Raw genomic sequence first — 13,219 nt, forward strand, 5'->3', positions numbered from 1 at the left:
TTCATTTACTTTTCCTAAAGAAAGGGCAAGACCATTTCAATGATTAAAACTGTTATTCTGAAGGAAATGTATAAGCAAATTCAATAAACTTAATTTCCAAACAATAAAATTACCAGCTATGCAATTTTTCCAAGTTCTCTAAACCCATATGTTATTTAGATTGTTTTAAAATATTTATTACAATACTGAAAAAGCTTCTGATTGTCAAAGTTTGAATGATGGAAGACTTTACCATATTTGTACCTATTCAGACAGTGGACAAGAGAGACTTACAAATGCATAGTCTATTCTTAAAAGAAAACAAAATGCAATTTTGGCATAAAGCCTGAAGGCATCAGTAACAGGAGCATAGAGTCTGACATTAGAAAAAATTTCTTTTCCATTTCTCAATGATTCCAGAAAAAACAAGCAATTAACTGTTAGTGACATAACGCCAGTACAAGTTCTCTCTTGGTTCTTTCTTTTGCTTTTCCGCTCATAATTGTTTACAAGTCTGTTCTTTCCAACTACCTTTACTTTTAATGAGACAGACTCCTTCCACAACATTTTCAGTGATACCAGAGGCAAATGCATCCAAACACATACACTTCTCTAAAGACACCCAGGAGACAGGATGCCTGGCCAAGAGGCCTTTGGTATGGGCTAGTATTGTCCTACCTGGCAAGACAAACAGTGTAGGATGAGTTTTGGTTTCACCTAAGCAATCAAGCTAGTAGGGGTGGGGCAGATGGATGATGGCAAAGAAAAGATGCAAATATTTCTACAAATAATTAGCTATTATTAAACTACTTTGAGTATCAGAATACTGTTTCCTAATGAACTGCTTTCAATAAAAGTGGCAAATACTCTTTTTTTTTTTGTAGATTAAGACAATATTACACACAAACTTTCCACACAGAAAATTCCAATATCCAGGAGTGTCCCAATCAGAAATCTTATGCTTCAAATCTCTACCCTCTGAACATAAAAATTTTAGATGAAAACAGCATTTTTTTACCAAAAAGGAATAAGATAGTGCCCTTACAGGGATTCTAGAAGCACATCTCAGTTTGTACAATTACATAAGCTTTATGCAAAGCAAATGTTTTCCAGTGACAGCTGTCATAAATTAAAATAGAACACTGGCCAAGGCAACTATAAGTAATGGTTCCGAGTAGCAAATGACCTCGAAAAAAGATCCAAGTATCTTAAATCTTACCCAGTTTCTTAACAGAATCTCTGGCAGCACCTCTTCCATTATAATTAACCAGTGAAAACAGGAACTATGCACATCATAACATCCCTGGAACATCTACAGAAAATCCTTCTACTGCTTCCCCACATAAGCAAAGTATTTTTAGCTCCTTTCAAATAAAGTTGCAGCTAATAAAAGGAAAGCCAGCATCATGAGATATGCTAGCTCTCTGCTTAACATATGAAGTGTTTTGTACTCTGTTGTAGTTAGCAGATTACAGGATTAAACAGAAAAAGAGAGTAATCTAATTTTACCACATATATGAAATCAGTACATGTTTAATGTCGTATGTAGTGACTTCTCAGTCTTTTCACATCAATGCTTGTTTGGATTTCAAGGAGCAACAAACTATTGCAAGCCTCAGCAATCAACAAAAGATATGACTTCTACCTTAGAAAAGCAGACAGACCCAATGACATAGTTCCCTTCCTCACAGACCAACAAATTCAAAGAGACCCATGGCATATGCAAAGCAGATGTTCTTGGTGTAGCATATGAACGTGCATGATATTTCCATTAGGGCATATCCCTATGAGGTGACTGACTGACTGGAAGACAGGATAGTGCTGACTAGAAATCATGCAAATCCTGAACTATTCTCAGTGTTTACATCAGGAAATCACATTTTAATTTTGGCAGATGAGACTGGAATATGCCTGGTTTGCATACATGTTTTCTTTCTGTAGCCTTCAGAGATTTTGCAGCGTAGTAAAAGAGTTGGGTTCCACACAGTGCTACCCAGTATTTCGTCCAAGATGCTACCTAAAGAGAAAAGACAAAAAACAAAAAGTGCAACGGATAAGCAAAATGTCTCATAATATTGAGCTGTAAAATAACAGGCATCATCCTGCAAAAACGTGACAGCACTAACTGCCCAGCCAAACCATCAGCCATGTTTCCAAAGCTGCTGTTTCTAGTTATTCGTGTGGGCCGATGAATGCATTAAAAATCTAGAAAGTGGAAAGAACATATTCCTTTCCTCACTAATCTGAGAAAAATTTTCTGCACGTTACTCTATACTTTCTGCAACCCTTGTTGAACACTTTGCTGAGGTAAGAGTACATTTGTCCCTTTTCCATTTTATGTACTGTCATAAGGTATCCCCCATTGTCATGAATATGTATTTTGATTTATAATTCATCATAAAGCATTTGCAATGCAAATGACAAGGGTTATTACCTATTGATAAATTCTTAGGATCCACTTACTGTTCTTACCGTTCAGAAAGACAAAACATGTTCCTCCCTTTTAAAGTTATCAGTAATTGTAAGAAATTTTGTGTAGCATTACACTTCTCTTCTACTGCTTAGATTATGGGTATAGCCTAACATACCGAATAAAGCCACCAAACAGAAGAACGCAAACTCTAGCAGTGACCCTAAGCCTTACTCAGCCAGGCAGAGGAGATCTCGGACACCTGAATTAGTTGCACAATGGCCATTTTATTGTGTTTATAATTGGGCAAAGGAAAAAGATGAAAAAATGAATTAAAAATCTTACCGTAGGTTTTTTGCCTTCTTTCAACAAAGTCTTCCTCCTGAGAACACCTTGAATAGTAACTGCTCCTGGATACAAATGAACAGCCAAATCTTCAGATTCTAGCGAGCTGAAAGGAGCATGTGAAGATTTGCGTGAACAAGTATTTCTCCTAAAGTAGTTTTCCAATCATTACCACAAACTAATGCAAACATCTGTATTTTAATTTAGAAACGTCAACTTTTTATTTATTGGACTTCATTATGGAAAAAGACTTTGGCTGTTACAAGGAATTGCTGTTGTGGAATTTACACTCACAAGCAAAAGTGATCAGAAAAATTAATTAGCCAAGCAGGTAATCCTTAATTAAAAGAATTAAAACTTAAGACAACTGAAATACAAGAACAATTAATTTTAAAAACCAAACAGTTGAAGTACATTCATACAGTTGCTGTATGTGTTAAAACCTCTCCTTCAGCCCTTGCAAGAAAGATTGAGCATTTTTTTGTTAGAAACACTGGAATCATCAGCACATCAAAACCAAAGCATAGCTCAGACATGCACAATCTTTAAAATATCTGAAAGCAAGAAGAGTGGGCAGGAGCAGTAATAAAGAGTAGAAACCCGAACCACAGCTTTAAGGTGTTTTAATGCATCTGGTGCTTTACTAATCATCTATCCTATGTAGGATCTAAGAGCAATGGGCCAAAACAAATGCCAGGTACAGCACTGTGAAAAGAAAAAAAACCTTAGCTTTATTAAAATTACAAAGCTGACTGGCTTACAAAGCATTTTCAATCAGAAAAAAATTACAACAGAAATCATTTCAGTAAATGTCAATCAGAGCATATAACTAAATTGCCAAGAAATTGAACAGCGCCTAAAACTTGTTTTGAAGTAAGCCAGGATTTGCTGTTTCATCCATCCTAACGTTCATGAACATTCAAAGTAAATTGGAAATCTGGCAAGTATTTTCATTGCAGCACCTACTGAGAATGAGGATATGGAGACAATTTTGGACATTGATAGATGTGAACATGAGTTTAATTCAGGGAGACAATGCTTCTTAACATGAAAAAAGTTTCATAGTTAATGGCCATCTCTTTCCCAACTACAGTGCCACAGAGCTGGAGACAGCATTTGTATTTTAATTAATCAGAATAATCAGTTATATTACTCTGTCAGCTTGCAAATAATACTATATATAATAAATTTGGGCCAATTTTAATGCATTACTCATTTTAGCCATATATCTGCTTTCAAGGAACAGGGAAAAAGAAATTCAATACAGAACTGCCAGCAAAGAAAACATCTTGAATGCCACCCATCAGCACAAGAAGCAGCTTTGTTGTCCACATGAGAACTACCAACACTGCTACAGAGTGGCAGGCAGTTAAAAAGCTACCTCTGGTAAAACATCTTTAAGCCTTGATATGAAGATCCAATGGTTCAGAATTTGGATTTGCAGACCAGAATGAACAAAAACCCTTATGGTGATACAGATTAAGTCACAGAAAAGGAAAGCTTTAAGTCTGAAGAAAAAGGTCTCTACCTTTATTTTGACATGTAAGTTAGAAAGATAACATCAGAAAACACCCACTTAATTATTAAACCAAACCAAATCACCAACACCAGAGGGAAAGTTTGACACCTCTGTGTGCAGTGGGGATTGTACCTGCTGGCCTTCATGTGGCCTCGATAGCCATTTCGTGACACTCTTGTCCCCGGACCGAGAGAATGGTACAACCTGTTCCTGTTGGATTCCATTATAAATTGTACGTATTACATATACTTTTATTCACACAAACAGCACGACTGCTAAAACAGTATTTTTTTTGGTGTGCATATCACAAAGCCACTTCTTCCTCGTAAGAAACAGAGGATAATTTTAGTTAGAAAAATGCATGCAGGGGTAGATACCATGGTTCTTTATTTTATCAAATGTTCTCTTTGTCAGAACTCATAATATTGAAGTGTTTTATTGGCATTGAACAATAATACATTTTGAGAGCAAAGTCTGAATTTAGTTCTTAGAGATTAAGTCAATGTAAAGGAACATATTAATAAAAATTGTCTTTAAATTCTGATTTTTGACGTTACTACCAAAAAATAGTTTCAACTTCTACGAGTATGCACACACACAAGCTGTTGGACTACCAAAATATGCCTGACGCTGTTTAAAATACTGTTGTATTAAGCAACATTGAAATAAGCTAAGCAATATTTCAATTCTCCAGTTCATATAAACTTTACCTACAAGCTTCACGTTTTAGAGTCCTTAACCTGGTCTATATTGTTATCCCTAGCCAGGACTCGTGTTCTAGGCCTGCCTTCTGAACACTGCTTTGCTTCACTGCACCTTGTTTTTCTGGATCAGACCCCTCAGCCCACTGAATTCCATTTAAGTCAACAGAAGCACAGGCACTTTGTCCTCACCTCCTATTTTTTATCTGTTTTTCTAGTTGCTTGTATTATGCTGAAAGATTGAAAATCAGCTCCAATTCTGCAGAAGCAGACAGTTAAGTACAAGCCTATTAGAATTTACAGGCAAAATCTCCTTACAGTCTGTCACCTATGAGAGGGGCTTTGCATTAGCTGGAAAGCTGCAGTATTTCTCAGAATGGGAAACCTAAACAAGCAGCACTGTCATGTTTCACTCAGAATAGTATACAGCAGGCAAACAGGCTTAAAGAAGAGATACAGTAAAGGTCAGCAGCATTAAAGAAGAAAAATGGGGTTTTTTGTTTTTGTCATTTTGGTTTTTTAAACCAGCTCAAACTATTGCTTTTGCTGCAAGAAGAATTATCAAATATACAATGAATTATCATCTAATCTATCCCAGAATTTGCCATAATTTGCTTTTCAACATAACTGCTATCTTTGAATTTATGAATGAGTTTTTCAAAAATACATTCAAGATATAGACAAATAAAACCTTAATTAAGATGAAGAAAAGAAAACTGTAAAACGAGCTGTATATTTGTATGTACATGTATTTTGCATGCAAATGAAATACATTTTCTTCTTACCTTTAAGCTTTTTTTTTGCATAACAAGGAGGCTATCACTCTTGGATTCGAACTATTTCAGGGAAATCTATTCAGAGACACTCAGGATGACAACCTATGAGACTGAAGTGCCACTTAGTATACTGCCCTTAACACGATATAACTGTCAGGACTTGGAATTGAAGTCCTTCAAGTAATTTTCATTAGCTGTAACGGACATCCCAATGCTGAAAGCTCTTTCTCAAGTTTCCAACTAAGTTTCTGTTGCACTTAAAAACGAGTGACTCTAGTTCTCATGCCTTCTGCATTTCCCAGTTACAAACAACAGGAGGGCCAGGAAACTCAAGAATATTTGTTACTATTCCTTCTGTTACCTGGGGAATCTGTGTGTGGAGTACCCCTTTTCTTCCTGTTAGGCATATCAGGCAGATGTAAGCCCTCCCAGCCAAAGATTCTGTTCCTAAATCACTGGGAAATTCCCACTTGCATTGCATAGGAAGTAGTCGTTAATAACACTGGATGTATCCCAATTTTACCTGTAGCTGTTCATTCCAGACAACTAATGCTCCTCCCTCATTTAAAGATTCTTTTATAAGAATGCAAACCCACTGTACAGATCAAAACTAGAGAGACACCCTTCCAGTTATCTTTAATTTTGACATTTGCATGTCAGTGCAGTACCTAATAAATTCCAAAACATGCTTCATCATCTTATAAACCAAGGAACAGACACAAGGTTGCTGTGTATCTCTAGAAATTTCACACATGATGTTGTGAACGTCTGTAAGGAACCCAATCCCTCTCCCTGGAAGCAGCCAAGAGCACCCACCCTGGAAAACATGCAACTTCAGAGTTCTCAAAGAGCACTCTCAGGAGAAAAAGTATTGAAGGCAAGTGGAATTTGGAGGAGGAGTCGTCTTCTGACATAATTGTTTGACATGGAGCAAACCTTTTAACTGGGGGCAGTCTGGACCAGCCAGTTCTCATTAGGACAGGGATGAAAAACTCTGCTTTGTCTCAGAAGGCCACACAGCAATTCTGGAGTGTTACCATGAGCTTAAGCCTGAGGCTTACTAAAACTTTTCAGTTTTTTATGTTACTCGGGGTAAAAGCACTCAGTTCACCATTTTGTCTAAGGCTCTTCCATATAACTTTTTTAGCTTTGAGAAATAACCTGAACTTGATTAATTCCATAAGGCAGGAAGGAAGGAAAAAAATCAAGAAAAGCTTCTGAATGTTACAGGTTGCATCAATGCATCAATGAGCACATAAAAGTTAAGATATTTTCTTGCTGTGCTCATGTGGAATGTTCTTATTGCTTACATAATGGAATCGTAAGGCATTTCATCATTTATGTAATCGTATTTATAGCATGAAATATCAAGAGTTCACCTTTGGCACAGAGAAATTTTCAAAGATTTCTTCCTAAAAGTAACACAGAACTTCAACTGCTTCAATGAATTCAAGCAGAATATAAGGTTTGTGGTAACAGTTCACGACAATAAAGATAAAGTTCTTTGACAAAAATTGCTACAAAACACGTCTTCAAAGCATCCATGGCAACTCTGAAGCTGATGAATTACCTGAAATTGAGTTAGAGAAACAAACTACACACTGTATTGTGCATCTTACTCAGCTGTGGGAAGATGAAATTTCCACCTTTGACTATATTAAACTACAGCTGTTAGTCTTTTTCCATATTCTCAAATACAACATGGGAAAGGATTGAATTGGTCAATGTCACCTGAGCATTTGCAGGTATTGGATAAGGAACAAGATGTTAATTCTGGACCACAAAAATCAGACATTAGCAAGGGGAATTTCTGTGCTTCCCCATGTAACACAAGGGCAAGTAACAACGAAGTGAAGATGAGAGAGACAAAATAGGTGACAAATATCAATGACAAGAACAAAGGGACCAAGAACGGATGAAATAAGGAAGGTGAAAATGAAAAAAAGATAGTTCACAGGAATAGCATACACAGGATATACAAATATATAAACCTGAAAAATATCTGGGGTTTAATGGTATTCTGGTTGAGCTGTTTAGCAGAATGTGTGCAATGAGTAAGCACCCAATTAGACAAAAGCCCTATTAACTACTAGTGAGCAGAAGGTACTTCTCTGCTGCTTTAACAGATCTGGTGAACTTACTACAGTTTATTAATATTCTTACGTATGGAAGATCTCTAGATCACTAAAATAAAGCATCACTTTCAGGATTGAGTGAGAGATTGTAAGTAGCAATGTCTGAATAGAGAAATGCAGGTTTTGAGTGGCAGTTCTTCTTACCTTTCAAATGCTGGCCAGGAAGTCTCTTCGCTGAGTTCAGAACCATCACTGCTACCTTGAAAAAAGTAAGAATGAACGATACGTTATTCCATCATCTACAGTAATTTCAATTTTGTATGTTTCTCCTCAGAATATTTAAGTGTGTAAAATATACTTCACAAAAATACTACAATGAAAATACTCTGTGATCTGCTTCAGGAATTTCACATAAACCAAGGTAGAGATTTGAAGGGGTTGGGTCTAGGTGCACATTAAGAAGTTGAAGAAAAGGAGTGCTAATAAATGGGAAAGGCATTTTCAAAATTTAAAGTACATCCTAAACGCAGATTTGTCTGAATAACACAACGAGCATTTAAAAAGAAAGGTCACTTAAGTAATTCATTATGAAGTCATACATGGTCATGACACAGAGGTGCAAATTTGCAACAGCGCAAACTCATTGATGATTTGAGAAGCCTTAAACAACTTTTAAAGCTATCTCCCACCTACTATATTCAGATCACAACAATATTTTTTTCCTTCTGTGCTCCACAAAGCAATCCAATGTTACTGCAAGTATTTTATTTCAAACACTGAAAGTAGAGGAAAAACACAAAATCCAAGTATCTGATGCATCCACTCATGGCAAGCCCATAAATAACATATTAACTTTACAATTATAGTAAGTTCCATTAGCCTGAAAATTAGTATTTAAATACAGACACAAGGTAGTGTTATCTGTAATGTTAAAAATCAGTAACTATGTATCAGTATAGAAACTCTGTTAAGAGAACTCAGTAACTTTAGTTGCTAACTGTACTATAAACAATGTTCAAGCTGTGGTCACGCAAGCTCTTCACCTTTCAGACCAGACCACCTTCCCATGCCAGCTACCATTCTTGCCCTCCACTTCAAGCCAACTTGTGTTTTTCTCTTCAGACAGTCCCAACTCCTCAGTTTCAGCCTAATTCAATGTCAGTCACTGCTAAAAGCCCACCTTTTGGCACACTAACCTGAGAGCTTGTTTGCTCTGCCTCCTGAATACTCGTATATAAAAGAAACTAATTGATTTACAATGATTTTCAGGCAAACTGAAAAAAACCCTGTATCAATGCACCTTACTTAGGGTTTTCACAGAGAAACAAAGGCTGAAAATGGGAACAAGTTCCCTGTAATTTTACAGAGAAAATCAGCAGGGAAGAGTGGTGCCCTGAAGACTAAAGCTGTACAAAGGTAAGTCTGGATATCCACTGAGTAAACACAGAGTAAAGATGGAGGGCAATAAAAATTCACACACAGCAGGGGTAATTCCAGCTAAGAGCCATGAAAATCTCAGCATGGAGGGAAGTTCTCTCTGTGCAAGATCCAAGAAAAAAATACATGCCTTTATCTGCCAAGTCAATTCAACTTAGATGCCTCTTTTCCAAACATTAGCTCAACATCCTCATATTAACATGATCTCTAAGGGATACTAGATAATTTGGTCTCAGCTTACCCTGAACTTTTCCTAAAGGAAGGTCCTAACCTGGTTCACACATTACAGTAAAAGGGACTTGCATAGTGGAAGAAGCTAAGAGACACATAAAAGCGATGTTCCGGTGGAGCTACTGGCTCCTAAGCTAGGCATAAAGGTCCACAGAAGGGGAGCACAATACTCAACAGGTGACTAATTATTTTCTAGAAGCATCTTTAAGATTTGAGTACTTACATTCTCAGATCATTGATCCTTAAGCATTCAACTGCTTAAAAGGTTACAGCAGCAGGTAGCTTGTCCATAAAAGAAAAGTACAGTTACTTATACTTCTGTGACTTAAACTTCCTCTGTAGCTGCGAGGACAATGTATCTAAGAGCCACAGTTACTACAGTTGAGTAAGTGTTCTTACTTCCAAGTGACTGACAAACCTAATCTATAAGCAAACATTCATTCTGGTGCCACAAGGCAGGTGAGTAAAAAGTGACTATAAAAATAATCAGAAGTTCTGTTCAGCACGGTTTACATCTGACCTGCATGATGCAAAAGTAGGAGAATATGTGGACTGAACTCCACGTTGTTCTATGCACTTTTATACAGGAATACCACCAGATAGATCATGAAGTATCCCAGGCAAAACTGGAATAACCAGTTGGAGTAACCTATGCAGGTGGAGCCTGCTGTTATGGTAGAAGTCTTTGCAAAATCCCAAAACAAAGCTTATCAGCTTTGGAAGAAATAACTCAGTATTTTCAGCAAATTCTACATCACAGTGAAAAGCTCAATGATTTATTTCATCTGAACAAAAGCACAGCAGCACTCTCTGTAAGGCAATATCCAAAGTCTCTTCAAATAAACAAGTAACGTGGTTTGGGGATGAGGAGACAGAATCAGATCTGACAGAATTCAGAGACAACTTTAAGGAGCTATTTTGGGTAAGACCTCCAAGCTGTCTTTGAGGAAGACTGTTTAGAGTAGAGTATCTTATAGTAAGATCAAAGTACTGTAATCCTTTTAGCAGGTGGAACGACAATTAGGAAGGTAGGTTTCAAGTATGATTATTTCTCAAGAAGGAACCAGCATCCTGGACTGTTGTGAAGACAAGAGTGAGTTTCTTCAGCCATCTAAACACCAAGGAGCACAAATGAGAGAATGGCATGAATAGGAAGTGAATAACTGATGCTACTATCAGGCGCACTCACATCGAACTAAGGCACTGACTGCATTATTCTAAGCAAATGTAATGGTCAGTATGGCAGGTCCGGTACAACACGTCCAGGACTATTTCTAAGAAATCCTAATCCAGACCTGTCCAAACAAAGTCTCTCCTATTTGTTTCTATAGTTAGTCTACTTATGAATTCTGTAGTATTTCTTGCTCAAAGGGACCTTCTCAGGTCATCTGGTCCAACACTCTAGTCAGAACAAACATAACTTGGTGATGAGATTGCTGAGGGCCTCATCTAGTCATGTTCTTCAAGGAGGCACTCCACAGTCTCTCTGAGCAACCTGTTACTGTGCCTCACAACCTGCATCTGAAAAAAGTTTTCCTTGCACATAATTGAAATTTTTCTTGTTGCTACTTGGAGCAATCTGTCCTGCAAAATGGTGCAGTGATTTCTGTTTACCCTAGTCATCCAGCCAACATTGACGTTATTAGGGACACTTAGAATCTTACTTAATTCCTTATTACTGCGTAGATTTATCTCTATATTAACAGGAAGTGCAACTTTAATATGACTAGAGCTCTACTTCACTGTGGCCATGACAGAAACTCACATAATTAGATCCTCTTAACAATACTGTATTATGAAGCAATTTTTTATATTTAAAGTAGGCTGATACATTAAAATTTTATCTGAAATGACATTTTGATGGCAACTATATTAGCTTTGCTAAGAAAGTTGTGTTTCAAACACTGTACTAAGTACTCTACAGAAAGATTTAAAAGCAACTGTTGCTTTCTAAAAATGTAAACAATCTAGAGCAAAAGAGCTGAAACGTTGTCTTTCAGAAAGTGGTAATCCTTGTTACAGTATCAGTACAGTTACAAAATTTAAATGAATTCAGGGGATTCATAAACAGAAGTTTCATTTTAAAAGTTTAATCTATACAGAAATTGCCAATTACTTTTGAAAGCAAGGTTAATTTGTAAAAAAGTGGGCCAAACATGACAGGTATTGATTTAACATCTATATTGATGCCTAAACAGTTTTTATAGAACATATAAACCATATACAGAACATCTCTAACAGGATATTTTAGATTCGAAAAACTCCAGGAGATTTTTTTGCACAACAAAAGTTCCGATACTAAAAAAAACCCCTTTTCCGAAAAGCAAAAGAATATACATTACATCCCTCCCTCCAAAACAAAACAGAGGTGAAAGGAACTGTTTTTAAGTTAATAACAGTTAGATGTCTAGCCAAATTCTGTTTAAACATTAAGTGCACTATTTGACTATCACCTCAACTGGAAATATTTCATTCATTCAGTACTTTAAAAATATATCACCTTCTTAAATTCTTCACAAGTATGTACTCAATATTTGAGTTTTTCCAACAACCTCAAGCAGGTCTTCAGGTTAAACTTAATAACAAATCCTAGGTAGTATAAGTGCTTTCTATTACTTAATGTTCTACACAAGTTTTGGCTTTATGTAAGAAGCCGCTTGACATAAACCACTATCTTCCTAGTTTTATTTATTGCTAATAAAATTAAAAATTTCTTGCACAAGATTAAAAAAATATTAGAGTTTTGTTTCTCTTTGCCACATAACATGAAGGCTTTTTCCTATCTAAGGAATAACAGCAACTGGCAAAACATTTTTTTCACTGTGCTGATGATTATCTGAGAAGTCTCAGGATCATTTAGACAGAGCTCTAGTACTGCAGCTGAACACAGATGTGAATTTTCTGTTCACATTTGTAGATGTGCATATACATGCTACAGCTCTGCATTCACATATCCACGCCACAGCCACACAGACAGCATGAGGCTAGGCTCCCAGTTAGGTGATAGGGAATGCCTACACCATTGCATACCCACTCCCCCCTGGTCACAGCATCCACTCATTGCTGAAAGTCTGAGGATATTGAACATTTAACACAGGCTTCCTTTATCCAGAAGTTAGTCCCCAAAGTTAAACAGGTGTTAATATAAACAAACCAACCCCAAAGAGTTTAAAAAGTATTCAGACTAAAAATTCTTTCCCCTTCTCAAATCTGCAACTGACACTCTCCTGGCTCCAGTTACACAGTGTTTCCAGAGCTCTAGTCACTATAGCCGGTGACTGACCTGACAGAGCTTGAAATTCTAACATGAAAACACAAAAAATTGATCAAGGGGCCTGAACATCAATTGCTGTACCACAATATAGCCCAGCTAACATCACAGAGATAGACTCCATGCCCTGAAAGTTACATTCTGTCTTGTTGAGTCTCTGACCATACTGAAAATGCTCATATATACTGAACTAGTTCATTACCATTTAACTGTTGTACAGTAAAGTTTAAATACCTCAACTTTGGCTTGCTAGTGAACCAAGTAAGAATGGTGTGAAGACTGGCAACAACTCAAGCAATATGATGTCAGAGAATCAACACAAACTTTTAATACCATCACTGATAATGAATTTAATTGTGAAAACCTAACAAAAGCAAATAACCAAATGGATAAAGATGGGGCAGAAAGAGGGGGTTTGTACATCTGCATTAACTCCAAAACACCCAAAGCACATACCTCAGACCAAACAATACTC

The 13,219-nt window shown here is 36.7% G+C and overlaps 1 protein-coding gene across 12 annotated transcripts in view; it reads right to left on the minus strand.

Moving 5' to 3' along the window:
* Positions 1-13,219, minus strand: part of RALGPS2 (Ral GEF with PH domain and SH3 binding motif 2) — a 131,524-nt gene that overhangs the window by 15,507 nt on the left and 102,798 nt on the right. For 10 of the 12 annotated variants that reach the window (XM_074832990.1, XM_074832985.1, XM_074832996.1 and 7 more), the window contains 4 exons: positions 8,010-8,064; positions 4,386-4,463; positions 2,735-2,840; positions 1,904-1,996 (listed from right to left, as the gene is read on the minus strand). In XM_074832990.1, the coding sequence (XP_074689091.1) occupies positions 1,904-1,996; positions 2,735-2,840; positions 4,386-4,463; positions 8,010-8,064 (332 nt within the window). The remainder of the gene's footprint in view (positions 1-1,903; positions 1,997-2,734; positions 2,841-4,385; positions 4,464-8,009; positions 8,065-13,219) is intronic. The other 2 variants (XM_074832993.1, XM_074832994.1) reach the window with 1 other exon arrangement.

The sequence above is a fragment of the Strix aluco genome, chromosome 8 (genome assembly GCF_031877795.1).
Source record: "Strix aluco isolate bStrAlu1 chromosome 8, bStrAlu1.hap1, whole genome shotgun sequence".
In the NCBI taxonomy this organism is placed as follows: domain Eukaryota; kingdom Metazoa; phylum Chordata; class Aves; order Strigiformes; family Strigidae; genus Strix; species Strix aluco.